This window comes from Manis javanica, chromosome 10, assembly GCF_040802235.1.
Source record: "Manis javanica isolate MJ-LG chromosome 10, MJ_LKY, whole genome shotgun sequence".
Taxonomy (NCBI): domain Eukaryota; kingdom Metazoa; phylum Chordata; class Mammalia; order Pholidota; family Manidae; genus Manis; species Manis javanica.
In genome coordinates, this window is record NC_133165.1 from 116,696,245 (window position 1) to 116,711,801 (window position 15,557).

Genomic DNA, 15,557 nt, shown 5'->3' on the forward strand with positions numbered 1-15,557 from the left:
GCTGACCTCTGGCTGGGACCGCTGAGCCCATGCCATGCAGGAACCGTGCTCAGGCCGTGCAGAGAGGTCTCAGGACGTATGTCCCCAGCGTCACCACTGGCCCTCCCCCATCATTGCTTGTTTCCTCTGTTCTTCTGACACATTCCCCCGTTTCTGTTTTCAGCGGTCATAATCCAGTGGGACAGGCTGGCCACGCTGGGAGTGTGCCCCCTGCAGGCCTTCTGCCATCTGTCCTTAACTGGCAGGAGTGGGCCAAGCTCCAGACCCAGAAGCCTGGCTCTGACCAGCTCGGTGAGGAAGCCATGCCCGGGTGCCAGGAAAGCTGAAGGGACCAGAGCCAGCGGGGAGAGTGAGGCCTCAGGGGCGGGAGTGGGCATGCAGCCGGGGCTGTGGCAGCTCTGCCAGACCAATGCAGGCCCGCAGCCTCCCTTCTCCCGGGGCCATGGCAGGAAAGTCTTCCCTTGGGGCCTGGCGCACAGCAAGCCCTTTGCGTATGCACAGGCCAGATGCAAGGCTGGACAACAGGAGCTGGTTTGAACTGGCAGAAACCCAGGTATCTCTACAGACACAAAAACCAACCTGAGGTGCCCATGGTGCCCAGATGGTGGGGTCCCAGAGGCACAGGCCCTCTGAGGGTGACCTCAACCATCTGAGAAGGCCTGCCACGCAGAGGCCGTGCCCCAACGTGGGGCCTTTGCACCACCACCAAGAACTTATGGACCAGTCTGGAAGAGATAAAAACAAACACGTGCGAAGAAGAAAGAAACCACCGCGTGTCATGGAAAAGAGTTGTTAGGTCACAGCCGTGAAGCCTGGGGAGGAAGCCGAATGTGCGGTGGTTCCGTGACCGCGGGCGCACTGCTCTTGGCTGAGAGCCGCGGGGCCGGGCCTCACGGGCGGGTCGAGTCCAGCCTGGAAGGACTGCAGGAGCCTGGCGGGCCTGGCCCGTGTGCCAGGGCTCCACCACCACTCCCCAAGCCGCGGGGTCTCTTCCAGGGGCTCCTCTGCCTGCTCGCCCTCCTCCCAGCCAGCCCCTAGCTCTGCCCAGTCTGCAGGGACCCCACCACCAGACTCCTGCCCTGTCCTCAGCCCAGCGGGAGGGTCCTGTGTGTCCCTTGGTCCTGGTTCTCAGGGACTGAGAAGGTGCAGGAGTTGGGGAGACAAGTGACAGGTCATGAGAATGACACATGGATGGAGGCCTCATCCATCGCTGGGCAGATCACACGTCGCTGTCCGGCCTCCTGGTGGGTGGTCCCATGGCGCAGAGCCCTCTGTCAGGGGCTGGGAGGGGGCTGAGAACAGATGCATCCAGTGTCAGCCGTGCTGAATGGCACACCAGTCACCTGGAGGGACAGACTCTGCCTGGCTTTGTAACATGCTACTCAGGAAGTTGGGGGTCCATGGTTGTGTGTTCACCACCGGGACCTCATTGCACCTGCCTGGTAGCATCATGCAGCCGGCACTTACTTCCTCAAATGGCTTTCAGAAAGTTCCAAAGAGAGGAATTAACTTGGTTTTTAGGGTCCAGGAAGGAAAGAACTGATAAGCTGGGCTTTATTAAATTTACACACTTCTGCTGTGGGAAAGACAAGGTCAGGAGAATGAGAAGACAGGCCGCAGGCTGGGAGGAGACCCGTCTGGTGAAGGACTGCTATCCACAATACACAAAGAACTCTAAAAACTCAACAGTAAGAAAACAAACAGCCCAGTTAAGAAACGGATAGAAGATACACGCAGACGTCCCACCCAAGTGACACACAGACAAATGGAGATGCTGCTCTACTGTCACCTCACAGAAAGATCTTGCTGCACCCAGCGCAGCAGATGGCTGTGTTCTCCTCAATTTCATGAGGAATCGGGGGCCCAGGAGACGAAATCCCTGTGGCCACACAGCATGCAGAGGTGTCCCCAAGGGTTGGCCCAAGACTGGCCTGCTGAGTCCACACTGGGGGTCAGTGCACATCCCGTAGCCTCTGCGGGGCCTGTGAATGGTGTGGGGTGCCATGGGGTCAGATGGAGGATGCCCATTCCTTCACACCTTCCTCCCCAGGACCCAGCTGTGCACACCTGGGACCTCACGAGTGCCGTCGTGGCAAATCCGTGTGTACTCGCTTTGGGGAGGCTCTGTGATGTGCGGGCTCTCGTGCTCTTGTGGTTCGGTGCACACGCTCCACATCTCCCCAGCACGGGACAGGTCGGCTGCCCCAGTATGTGCCGGCGAAAGTCTCCACGTCTCAGCTGCAGCCTGGGGCTGAGACCTTTCCTGTGCTTAGGTGGGTGAGAAGAGGGGACATGTCTGGAGTCTGTTGGGCCTTTGTGATCCCTGGTGCCCTTACTCTTGAAGGCCCCACTGGCCCTGGGGTCGCATGGACCCCCGAGCTCACGAGTCATTAAGCCACCACAGGAGCCTCTCTCATTGGTCAGTCTGAACCCCAGCTACCTGTGAAGGGAAAGTGGAGCATCTCTGATTGGCCAGCCCTGTGGTCCAGACCCATGGTCCAGCCCTGTGGCCTGGCTCTGTGTTATAGCCCCATTGTCCATCTCAGTGGTGCGACCCCGTGGTCTAGCCCTGTGGCCTGGCTCTGTGTTGTAGCCCCGTTGTCCAGCTCAGTGGTGCAACCCCGTGGTCCAGCCCTGTGGCCTGGCTTCATGGTGAGGTCCTGTGGTCCAGCCCTGCGGCCTGGCTCCATGGTGTGGCCCTGTGGTCCAGCCCCATCATCCTGTCCTGTTGTCCATCCTCGGCCCTGGCCAGTGTGGGCAATAGTGTGGGCACTGCGGTGCTCTGCCTGAGAGGCCCTGTACGCTCACGGCCTGGCTGCAGATCTACTCCCCCGCATGGCTGGCTCTCTGGCCCCACTGCAGCCGCCCTCTGTAAGCTGAACCTCCTCACTGGCACCTGGCAGTGACTGTGACCCACCAGGGGTGGTGCTGGCCGGGACCATGAACTCAGCCCTGCGGGCAAGTGAGGCACCCCGCGAGCCCGCTCTGGTCTGGCTGTTCCCTGGGAAGGCGGGCAGCGGGGTTCATACATTAGGGTTCTTTCTGGACCCCACTGCAGTTTGGGGGCAGGCCGAGGGGCGGGGGGTGCCCTGAGGGCCCGTCAAGCCAGCTTCGGGTGTCTCCTGAGGCAGCCGCGCCTCGCCGGGCACCACTGTCCGGCCCAGGCAGCCCAGCGCCGTGACCGTTGGTGCCTGTCTCTTCGGCCGTGGGGGTTCTCGCTGGGGCCGGTATGCCGAGGCCCGGCCTCTGTGGCTTTCCTCGGCCGGGCGCCCACTCTCCTCCAGCAGCCCTGCGGAAACCTGGACGTTCGCCGGTGATAAGCCTGGGGGGTGAACCCCTCACCACAGCCCATCTCCGGACGGAGGCCGAGCTGCCCGCGGGAGGCCTCTGCGCCTTCATAGCTCGTCCTGGCGCTGAAGCTGGTGACGAGGAGGAGGCCCTCGGAGGGGGCGATTCAGACCTGAGGGGGTGAAAGAAGCAAGTTGGATGGCAGATGCCAGGGAACCCCCACCGGCCGAGGCGGGGAGGCGGGGCCATGGGAGGGCGGGGCCAGAGGCGGGAGGGTGGGGCCAGAGGCCCGGTTTCCTTCCCAGAGGAGCGCAGGCACCCTAGGGCCTCGGGACATCGCCAGCCCCCCACGGAGCACTGGGCCTGCGGGTTTGGGCGCCAGGCCCCCCAGGAGGCGGGCAGGTGGCCTTTAGAGAGCAGAGTAGCATGGGCAGGGCTCCTTGTGGGGCGAAGCCAGGGCTCCTGCCTTGTGGGTAGCGCATCGTGGGGGCGGGGGTGGATGCCAGCGAGGGGCCGGGCCTCTTCCACCAGAGGACGGCGGGGGGCTGCGGTGTATTCGTGGTGTGGCCTGGCCGGCATCCGTGCTGACAGGACGGGGATAGGGGCATGTGGAGAGAGCAGGGGCGGTTGGGAGTGTGGCCCTCGGGCAGGTGTTCTGGAGCCCAGAAGGCGCAGGAGACCGCAGTGGGGTCCCTTCAGTTTGAGACGCCTTTAGATGCTCATGTGGAGGCCAGGGCCGTGCAAGTGTGGAGGTGTGCACGCGGCCGCCAGACACGCCAGGCTGGGAGTCAGGGAGAGGCCTGTGGGAGCGTGCGGGTGGCCCCAGGTGGCATCACTTGGGGAGGGTCGCAGGGGTGGAGAGGGCCTGGGGACTTGGGCACTGGGGGCCTGGCAGAGGGAAGCCGCCAGGGAGACTGGAAAGGTGGTCGGACAGTCGGAGGTGAGCTTCGCAAGGGGGGCATCAGGTGGCTTCAGGAAAGGTGCAGGTCAGCGGAGAGGACCGGCGCGGGGGGAGCAATGGTCGCGGTAAGCAGGACCTGGTGTGGGGAGCCCCGGGCTCCCCAGGGACGAGACTGCCCCGACCCCAGGTGCCCAGGGACTTGGGGGCGGCTCATGCCCCTGCTCCTGCCTCAGCCCGCCTGTGTGGGCTGTGGTTCAGCTGCAGCCACCCCTGCCTGCTCCCCTCTGCACCCACCACCCCACTGATACCACCGAGATGAGGAGCTGGCACAGCCTTTGCGGGGCCCTCCCTGAGGGCCGGCCCTGCTGCCTCGCAGATGAATGTGTGGGACACAGGCCTCTCCCGTAAGTGGGCGTCCTTGCCAGTGGCCCTCCTCAGGCAGGGGTGCCTGTGCGGATGATGTCTCCGCGGTACCCCATCTGTGACTAGCTGCCGGCCCCAAGCCCCACAGACAGGGCTTTACAGGAGGAAGCCGACCTGATCGCGGAGCCCGGACTGTGAATACTCTCCGTGTGCCGCTGAGACATCTCTGCCGCGGGCGGAGGCTGAGACTGAAAGGCAAGCTCGCCTGGGCCCCCCTGCCAGGCCCCTGCCCCCACCGCCCAGCGGGGCTTTCCTTAGGACTCCTTCTTTGGAAAAGAAATGGGGAACTGATCACAGGGACAGTGTAGGAGCCCCTCAGATCGCTCAGTCGCGCTGTCGCCTTCCTTTCCCCGCCTCTGGACGGCTGTCACCAGCGAGCTGGCCGTCCGTCCTCGCCTGCTGTCACCATCCTTCTATTTTTAGCCCTGACTTGGTCCAGAACTTGACAGGATTTTCAAACTAATAACTGGGGTGTCAAAGAAATCAATTGTCACAGGATGGTCGGGAGGGAGGCGGGAAACAGCCTCAGGACGGCCCAGCGCTGGGGACCAGGGGCCCCCCTCCAAGGCAGTGGGGCACCGCCCAGCCCCTCAGCCCCTCCTGGATGGCGCTCGAGCCAGCCAGCCTCACCTGTGACCTGAGGACGTCACAGCACAGCCCCACTCTTGACAGAGCAGGGCTCAGATCTGATGGGGCCCCAGGAGTGGACTTGGCAGCCAGGCCCCCAGGTGCGTCCACCTGGCAGGGAGCTGTGGGCTGGCGGCCTGACCTTTGTGAGCCATTACTTGCGCGGCTGATGTGTGTTCTTTGGTCTGCCGGCTAAAGGGCATTGAGTGTGGTAGAAAGGTTAGCATAAGATAAGTAGGGGGAGCTTCCGTGGACAGTTTTCCTGCGGGCACTCTGCCCACCACGCTGGTGCCCAGACGCCTGGGAGCAGGAGTGGGATGGACATACGGCTTACCAAGTGCCCCCACACCTCCCCCGTGGAGCTTTCAGCCCTGCTTCCACCCGGCAGCCCTGCCCCGTATGTCCGCCCATCTGCCCCACTCTCTGCTCAGCCTAGGAGGAAGGCTGCTGGCAGTGTGTGGGGCCTGGGGGCAGTCCTCAGAGCGTGGGCTGTCTGATGCCATCCTGGGCTCAGGGGTCCACGGAGCGCTTCTAGGTTCCAGGGAAGGGTGGGGTAGACCCCTCTGGGCTCTCAGCCTCTCAGGAGGGTCATGTGGTCAGGGTCAGGGTCAGGTCTAGGGATTGCAGCCTGGGGGGGTTCGCAGCTCCCCCACCCCCCACCCCGTGTCCGCATACTTAACTCTGAGTGGCACGTAGCTCCCTGGGGCTCCAGCGTACTCCCCTGGACTGGGAGTGCTGAGAGCCCCCCAGGGTTGGTTGTAGGCGGGGGTTTTGTTTCCTCCAGGATTGGTTGTAAATGTGTGGTGTGGGGTCCCCAGGATTGGCTGTAGATGCAGGGTGAGGGGTGCTCCAGGATTAGTTGTAGATGTGGGGTGTGGGGTCCCCCAGGATTGGTTGTAGGCTTGGGGTGTAGGATCCCCCAGGATTGGTTTTAAGGATGATGTGTAGCACATGCTCAGCACAGAGTGAGCCCTGGATACAGGGTCGTTTCATTTTTGACCACTGACACACATGCAAGGTGGCCAGGGGTGTTCATGGACCCTGGACAGGTGCCACCTTCACTGGAGGAGGTGGGCGGGCAGTGAGAGTAGCCCTGCCACCTGGGGTACCTCTCCTTCCTGCCTGTCTTCTCCCTGTCCATCCTGGGGGCACGTGTTCTCTGCCCTCCCAGCACATGTCCCTGCTGTGAGTCCTTGTCACTGGCCCTGGCCCTCAGTGCAGCCTGCTGGGTGCACTGCCCTGCTCCCTGGGTCCTCACTCCTGTGCTAGCAGCTCCCTCCCTTCATCTGCCCTCCTTCCTGTCACCCTGGTCACAGGCCTGGGGACCTCAGAAGTGTCCAGGGCTCAGATGCTCCTGGGGCTGAAGGCAGTGATCAGTGCCTTCCTAGGGGGCCAACAGTGCGGGTCGGCCTGTGCAAGGACAGCAGGGGACCACTGGTGACCTGGCTGTGCAGGTGACTGGGGACCTGTGGGCTGCGTAGTGTGTCCTGCGGAGGGTGGGGGGGTGGCTTGCTGTCTGCCCCCAGGGCTCCGTTTGCTCTGGGCACTGAGGCAGGTAGGCACCATCCTGACGTCCAGAGCCACACTTGCTGTCGGCTCACCTCTGGGCTCTAGTGACTCTGTTGTCCACTGTTCACCTGCGTGGCCTTAGACATGCTCCACCTGCAGCACACGGAGTAGCTGCCATGCACTGGACTTGGCCATGACGTGCATCATCGCGGGCTGGCCTCCTCTGCGGGGGAGGCTGCACGCCCCCTGCTGTGTGCTGTGCGGGAATAGGCTTTGGGCTGGTTGTAGCTTTCAGGACTTCTTCGCACAGCTCTCCTGCACACCCGTGGGTGCTGCCCTCGTTGTTTGCTGGCTTCTGTTAGTGACATTCTAGAATGCTGGAGAAATGGACTCTATGTGCCCCTGACTCTGTTAAGCACATTGACGCTGCAGCAATGAAGTGCTAAAGAAAATCCCCTGGTAAAGGAGTTTGCACAGGGAGGCATCTGCTTGCAGAAAGACGAATCCCTTTCCTTTGTCTCTGGACCAGAATGGGGCTTTCTCGTTAGGAAGACAAAAAGGAGCCAAAGAGGGAGAGAAGCCAGGGCATTGTGGTATGCTAGCCCTCCAGCCAGGCCCCAGCTGGCCATGGCTCACTCCACACTGTGGCTGGCTGACTGCCTGGCCAGGAGGCAGGCCGTGGACTCTGGGTGGGTGGATGTGGGACCGAGGGGAGGAAGGGAGTCCGAGAGCCATGCCAGACAGGCCCCGTCCCCAAGCCTGAGCACAAGGCCTCGGCAGGCAAGCTCGGAACCACCTGGAAGGACACGTCACACCGCTCCCAGGGCCTGTCCTCTCGTGTGCAGACAGGCACCATGCGTGACACCACGTACCGCACACGTCATCCTGCATATGTACTACACCCTGTGCCCACCACATGGGCACACCGCACACACTGTGTATGACCCCACCACACTCATACAGCCTCACACATACCACACCCTGCACACCACCCCACCCCCAGGCCATCCCGTCCATGGGGTTTCCGTGGCCGCTCTGCCCGTCTGCAGGCCTGCTGTGTTCCCCACCCCCTCAGCCCGGTGCACGAGGGTGTAGACCCTGAGCCCCGCACGGCGGAGGAAGGCTGCGTGGCCAGGCCGCCTGGACAGCAGAAGCAGCCGGGGACGGTGTGAGCATGTGGTTCTGTTCCCAGCCGTCTGTGTTCCCAGTCACAGAGCTTGGTGAAGGATTGGCTGAGATCCAGGTCATGGGGCCTGGGCGGGGTTCCCCAGGGCCCCCTCCCTTTGCTGGGGTGGGGCACACTGTCCAGGTTGGCCGTGCAGGCGCCCCTGAGCTGCTGGCCCGTGAGCCGGTGGCTTTGGCAGCCCTGAGCTGCGCACCTGTCTCTAAGTATCAACCACAGGAGTGTTCTTGGGCGTCACGGCTCTGTGATGTCTGAGTTCTCTAATCATTTATGTCTGACCCGTTCCCTCCAGGCCCCCAACTTGGCCACAGGGGCAGGAGGGCGAAGGGGAGGGGAGTCCCTGGGACAGTCCCCAGCTGCCTGCTCCCCGCCCCTCCAGGGCCCCCGCATCGTGAGAGCAGCTGCCTAGTCCTCATGCCCTCCTGCCTTTGGGGCTCGACTGTGGGCTTCGCCTGCTCCTGGGCCATTGGTAAGTTGATTCCTGTTCTCATGGTCAGTCTCTGACACCAGAGGCCTCAGGCTTGGGCAGGTGATAGGCAGGGCCGGGGGCGGGGGCCAGCTGGGCGTCCAGAGGTGGCAGGGTTGGTGCGTGTTCCCGATCCTCACCGCGTCCTGAAGGATGCATTGCGGTTACCCAGCAGGAACAAAGGAAGTCGGGGCTGGCAGACGGAAGAGGGAGGCCTGTGGTCCCCGGGGAGTCCGACCCAGCGCCAGAGACGCGACCCGAGGAGCAGGGGCTGCCGGCGCCAGCTCGCGCTGACCGACCGGCCTGTGCCCTGGGGCTGGGCCTCAGTGCAGCACCCACCGGAGCCCACACTGCCAGAGCTTGCAGGAGCCTGGCCTCAAGACCCAGTCCTGGCTGGAAACTGGGCTGACCGACCGGCGCGCTCTTCCTCGCGCACATCTCGCACCAGTGATCGCGGGGAGCGTGGAGGAAGGGCGTGAGCCGCCTTCCATCTCCCCCCGGGCTAGCTGCCTGTCCTCAGAACTGTGGGCAGAACAGGTTGTGCCAGCCCTGCCCACGCTGGGAAGATGGTCTGCCTCTTTGAGTGGGGACGGCCCGCCTGGAGCAGGCATGGCTACGCCAGGGAGCAAAGCCCGGCTGTGTGGTCTTGGGGACACCTGGGGCAGGCTATGTGCTGTTCCAGGTGATTTTCCCTGGGGCTGGGGAGCCCTGATGCCCGACAAGTTCTGATGCAGCTGGCAGCCAGCAGACAGGTGGGGCACAGAAACACAGGGACCATGGGCAGGAGAGGGGCCACACCACCCCAGAAAAAGTGGCCGCTGTGTCCCAGCTCTCGGCTTACCATGCCCGCCTGCCTCCATCACCCCCAACACCAGGGAGCCCTTGGGGCCCAGCTAGCAGCACCTGGCATCCATTAGAACCCCCTGCGTGGTCAGCGCAGCCAGCACACGCCTCAGACCCTTCCTGGCCTGATTTACTCCTGGCTATGGGTGTGTCTTCCATTTCGCACATGTCTTTGCCAAGAACAGATGCTATATAACGAATATGGATTCAAACCCCAGCAGACCCGGCCCAGGCCCACCCCTCCAGTGGCTGCCAGAGACCATGATCCTTGACCTCTGGACTGTGTGTCCATGGAGACCTGCTCTGGGGGCAGTTGGACGGACAGCCCAGGTGCTGCCGGGGGCTGGGGAGGGTGGGGAGCCGGGGTTAGTGGGCGGCCAGCTGGAGGGGACCCAGACCAGCACTTCGCTTAGGGTGAGCGCCAGTGCCCAGCAGAGCGCAGGGCAGGCCCCGGGCATGGGTGCTGCTCTGGTTCCCACTGCGCCTGGGACACGGTGGTGGTAACAAAACTGGTGTGTGTCTATGTGCCAGGGGTTGTGCCAGCAGGGTGCACTGACTCCTTCCGTGCTCCCCACACCTCTGGAAGGGGCTGCTCCTATCACCCCTGAGGGGTGTCGGAGACACACCTGGAGCCCCACAGTGTAGATAGGTGATGGTGATGGTGACGGTGGCGCTAGGGGCACAACAGGGTGGCTTCCTGGATCGCTGTCTTCTATGCAGCATGGCTCTTAGTTACTGACCTTTGAACCCCCCAGCCTGGAGCTGGCTCCTCGTCCCACCTCACAGATGAGGGACTCAGCTCCCAAGGGCTCCCAGCGGCCTGTGCTGCAACCTCACCCAGCATTACAGGGTAGCGGACGTGAGCCGACCAGGGTCCAGGTGCCAGGCGGCCAGCCTGTCTGCGCTTCAGTCTCCTCACCTGCAGACTGGTGGGGAGTCCCGCCCCCAGGAGCCCCATGCTGCCACCCTGCTCCCCAGGCGGCTCCCAGGTGGGCACCAGGGTCTGCCATCCAGAGAGCACCAGGGTCAGAGGACCCCGAGTGGGTGGGCTTTCTAGCCAGGCTGCACGGATCACGTGTCGGAATGTGGGTGGAGAAGTGAATTAGTCCAATTAATCCGGCTACCTGGCGTGTGTGGCAGTGTAGTGACTCCTGTTTCTTCTCTTGGTTAAGGGGAGAAAATAATGAGAGTCGGCAAATGGGCCCTTTTAGCCCCGTCATGATTAATTTATTCACCTCTGTGAGTTGGCAATTTGTAAACTACTGACTTGAGCAGCTTTTAAGGCCGACCTCTGCTCTCTGCCGCGTGGAGGAGTAGGCGGCGTGCTCTGCCGCCGTGTGCCCGTGCCCGGCCCCTGCTGTGGGAGCCGTCCGGGCTGTCCTCTCTGCCGAGGGTCCTCACCGTGCTGTCTGCAGGCCGGGCTGCCCCAGGCTGGGGGCGGTGGAGCAGGGAGGTAGATTCCTAGCGTCCCTTGGAGCCCTGTGCCCAATAGAACGTAATGCCTGCCACATGCAAACTCTTAAATTTTCTGGTAGCCTCAGAAATGTGAAAAAAACAACTGAAATTCACTTTAACATTTTATTGTACCCAGTTTGTCCAAAGTACTATCTTTTAACCTGTAATCTGTAGAAAGAGTATCAAGAAACATTTCACAGGCCTTGGTCTGGAGTGTGTTCTGCACGGACACGTGTGTCCGCCAGGCTGGGTGGTGGATGGCGGACCGAAAGGCCACGAGCGCCTCACACACCCGGCTTTGACTACGCAAGCCTGAATGCTGTCCGTGCCGTGTTTGCCTGTCTGTCTGTGGTGCCTGGTACCCACCCCACACACAGCAGCACACGTATACCCAGAGGGCAGAGCCATCTGGTCTTCGCTGTCGAGCCCAGAGACCCCCCTGGGCCTGGGTGTGCTGCATCCCTCTGAGTGGCCCCGGGCCTGTCGCCTGGCGAGGTCGTGGGAGCTGTCAGGGAGGAGCCCGTGCACATCACCTCCGGGGTCGGGTGTGACCCCAGACCTGCCAGGTGGTGGGGGTGCTAACCCTAACTTCACTTGGCTGTGGGCCGTCCCTCACAGAGGCAGATGGAATGGATGGTGGGCGTTTCTGTTTAAGTGCCAAGCAGCTCATGTCCCAGTCTGTTTTTTTGGGAGTGTTTTCGGTTAAATAAGGTCATTTGTATCTGACATTAGAATTTGAAGATCCAGTCCAAAGAGGCAGCCTCTTCCCCAGTTCTGTGGTGGCCTCTCAAATGACCAGAGGTGGCATTGTCACGCAGGCTGGGGTCCCAGCCGCAGCCCGTGGGGGGGACACGTGTGATTGTTCCCATTTATAGATGAGGAAACTGAGGCACAGCTTGTTGAGACTTGTCTTGGGTCGCAGAGCTGATGAGTACAGGGCTGGGATCTGAATTTCCATGGTTCAGCATCCTTTAAAAGTGTGCAAGCATTTAGCTCACTTGCTGGGGACCAGGGATGTGTGGACCTCTGTGGACCTCAAAGATCACCTTGTGACATAACTGAGAACCCAAGGAAGTAGCTGCAGAGGTCTGTGGGGTTGTGATGGCAGTGGGGCCAGAGCCTGGACCTGGGTCCTCTGATGGCTGAGCTGTAGCTTGCGTTCCCCTCCCCCACCCCCCTGCCTGCGTGCGCCTCTGCAAGGGTCCAACGAAACCGAGAGTCCTGGGCCCTGAGCCCGCTCACTGCAGCCCCAGGGCGACCCTCCTGGGAGGTGTGCGCACACAGATAATCATCCTCTGCGGGGGTAACGGTTCCATCTGACGCTGGAAAAATGAAACCATTTTTAGCAAGAAGTGACCAAAGCTGTAAAGGTCATTTGCTCTTTAACCTTAGAAGGCTTGCCTCTTGGAATATCTCGAGGCAAAATCCATCAGCAGGGAGATTTCTGTTTAAAAGATGGCCTCTGCAGCACTGCTTACGTGGGGCACCGCTGGGGACAGGCCAGCTCCAGGCTTCTGCCCTGCCTTGGCAGCTCTCCGCAGCACGGCGGTGTGGAAGATGCCGGAACGCCGGCCAGTGGGTGAAGGCAGGAAATGAACCGAAATGCATGCCTGCTGTGGCTTCACGGCCTGGGGGCAACTCATCAAGTGGAGGGAAAGAATCACAGGCGCCTGACTGGTTTGATCTCTTACTATGTCACTGTTGTGAGCAAAGCTCTTAATTTTTGTGTCTACCAACAGGACATTGCATTGTCTGTGGAGAAGTTAAGACTGAAGACAAATTGCCTTCTACAATATGCTAGGCTGGCTGCTGGTTCTGTCCCAGCGGCACTCCCTTCGCCCCCACCTCCGAGACTGTCCAGGGAGAGCTGGACCCTGGTGATGCGACCCAGGCATGGCTTCATGACCGTTTACCCGTGTGGTGTGGCTAATGGCAAACAGCTCATGCCTAATAACTGCTGTGGTGCCCAGATCCGAGGAGCTCTGTCCAGTGCATAAATAAGACAGGCCTTTTTGAGAAAGAACTCTGTACTTACGGACGTGTTTGGCTGTGTTCTTTGCCTCCCGTAAAGGTCATCCCAATAGATTTTTCCTTCTCTAGCATTGCAGCCTGTGAGCGCTGGGCATCTTTATTCTCCCTCCGTCCAGCGAGCCTGGGGGACTAAATTAGATTCTGAAATTGAGTGTGCAGTGGAGTCGCTGAGGCACCGTAATGGGAGGGTATTGCTCCTCACCTTGCAAGTCGCGAGGTCACGATAATATGAAGCCAAGTGGATTAAAAATAAAACCAAAGGTATTTATTTACGACCTGCTCAGAATTGGATTGGCATCCATGTAAGTTGCATCTAATGGTGAAAGACAGCAGATTGATGTTGATATGTCCCCGGAGACATTCTGCCAGGGAAATTTGCTCCGTGAATTCAATTGAAAGGCCCCCAGAAAGTATCCAAAATGCAAAAGGAAATGGGATTGAGGAAGGGGATAAAAGCAGCAGCAATGAGACCCCATCCGAGGACAGGCGTGTTGTGCGCTTCGGGCGTGGGGCAGGCTCTGCACAGCAGGGGCCACCGGTTGGCCGGCAGGCCCCACAGGGCCCCCCACCAGGGAAGCTGAGCCCTGCCCCTTCGAACCTGGGAGTCTAGGCAGTGGAGGCTTGGGCCACCACAGGCCGGGGACTGAGTTCCTGAGTCCTGCTGGGCGGTTCCTCTTAGGGGCAGGCAGACCCAGTCTGACGCCCCCTGTCACTTGTCACCTGCTGGGAGCTGGGAAGAGGCATTACCAGCATCCTGGGGGCCCCCAGGACTGGCTTCCAGATGGGATGGCAGGACCCTGCAGCCAGATTATCCAGGACTGGAGCCAGCAGGGTCACTGTGTGATGTCAGCCCCTCCCTCGATGAGTTCACCCCACATCCTGAGAGAGTCTGGCCCCGTCTCCCGGTCCTCCCATCTGAGACCCCTGCCCCAGGAAGCCGTCCTGGCTACAGGGCCCTCTGAGGCCTCCCCCTCTTGTGAATGCTCTGGGGGCTGGGCCTGTGCCCTGTCCTTGATGGGGTGGGCTGGCAGCTGTCGGGGGAGGGGGTCTGCAGGCGAGGGGCTTGGTGCCGGGGGTCTCCTGCCCCGCTGCCCTGGGACCATGCGTTTCCCTGCCGTGCCGTCCTCACCTGCAGTCTAGAATGTCACCAGCCCCTCTACGTCCTTCTCCTGTGTTCTGAACCCTGAGCTCCTGAGACAGTTCCTGTGCCCTGTAGGGATGGCTGGGGACAGCAGAGGGCCTCCAGTGTGGTCATCCCTGGAGGCACTGTGAGTTGGCGGGCAGTGCCGGGGGTGCCGGGCGTGAGTCTGCCTGGTGTCCCACTAGAGCAGCTGGGCCTGAAGGGGTGCCACCAGCTGCACAGAAATCTGCTGAGTCAGCCTGGGCCACTGTGTGTGAGGGTGCTTTACCTCGGGGTTCAGTACAGCCTTGGGGTGAGCTGGAGGCTGCAGGTCTGGGCTCAGCACCTGAGGCTGGACTTGCTGGGGAGACTCAGCTAAAGGAGGTACAGGCTCTGCAGGTGGGTCCTGCCCTCAGCGTCGGCATGTTCCCAGAGTTTGGGGTGCATCCTTCTGGCTGCAGGGCTTGGGGGCCTGTCGGGGTTGAGTAGGGAGGGCGCACTGCGGTGTCCTGCCGGCCCAGCCCGCCGCTGGCCGCCGCTCACCTCCTGACCTGGCTTGTGTTTCCCCAGGAGCTGCTGCTCTTCCTCCAGAACCTGCCCACAGCCCACTGGGGCAACGAGGACGTCAGCCTGCTGCTGGCTGAGGCCTACCGCCTGAAGTTCGCCTTCGCGGATGCCCCCAATCACTACAAGAAATGAGCCTGGGGCCACCCCAGCAGGCCTCACCCTGCCCTGGGCAGTGCCCCCACCGGGCTGGCTGCAGGCCCTCGCCTTGGACAGGCCCTGCCAGAGCAGCCCTGTCCATGGAGCCTGCCAGGACTGGGCGCCTGGGGCCGGGGCCTGCTGAGCGGGCTGCCCCTGCTGAGATACCAAAGAGAAAGGGGTGTCCAGGCCATGTGGGGGGCCAGTGATGGGTCCGGTGTCTCCCTTCCCCCACCCCTGGAGTGTCCTTGCCAAATAACCACCTCCTGGAGCCGCCAACCCAGGGCAGCCCGAGAGGCCTGCTGTTTGGTGCCAGGGCAGAGGGAGGTGGTGGCCATCTCATACCTGGTTTGAAATACAAAACTTCTGTTCTGTTGAGCGCAAGAGAATAAATGTAGACAAAGTACATGAGACACCGTGCGAGCCTGTGGGGTCTGTACCTCGTGGGGCCTCCAGCAACAGCCGCGTTTCTGTGACTTGGTCACTGTCACGTCAGTGACACTTTCTTCCTTGGTCTTGACTTGGCTGGAGAGCTGAAGGCCCGCTGACCCATGACCCTTGGGGAGGCTCAGGCTACCGCAGGCTCCACAGAGCGTGCCTTGAAATTGCCGCACTTTCCGTCTGCAGCCTCCCAGAGAGAACCAGGCCCCTGCCAGCCCCTGAGCCGCATTCCTGCCGGGAGGTGAGGCCGCCCAGGTGCCCGCAGCTCTGGGGCAAGCGCAGGGGCTGAGGCTGAGGACACTGCTCCCTGTGGGCAGGCAGGCCCGGCTGCTCTGGAACCAGAGCCCTGACTGGCCCGAGCTCCTCATGCCCTGATGTTCGGCCTCCCAGATTGCCGGGGGGTTACAGACTTGAACACTTCCTGGTCACAAGCTGCGAGCCCATGCGGGCTGCCCTGGACTGGCCTGCCCGGGGCTCTGTGGGGTCAGACTGCTTCCTGCATGCGCCCTGCCCGCGTAGATGTGGCTGGCAGCCACCTTCACACCCATGGAGCTGCAGGGCCACAGCC

General features: G+C 61.7%; 1 protein-coding gene across 5 annotated transcripts in view; it reads left to right on the forward strand.

Moving 5' to 3' along the window:
• Positions 1–15,557, forward strand: part of TBC1D22A (TBC1 domain family member 22A) — a 400,381-nt gene that overhangs the window by 271,841 nt on the left and 112,983 nt on the right. For 3 of the 5 annotated variants that reach the window (XM_073214059.1, XM_073214062.1, XM_073214057.1), the window contains one exon: positions 14,417–14,961. The exons of the other annotated variants lie outside the window; for them this stretch is intronic. In XM_073214059.1, coding sequence (XP_073070160.1) covers positions 14,417–14,545 — 129 coding nt within the window. In that variant the 3' untranslated portion in view covers positions 14,546–14,961. Of the gene's footprint in view, positions 1–14,416; positions 14,962–15,557 lie in introns of those variants that run through there. 5 annotated transcript variants of the gene reach the window in all.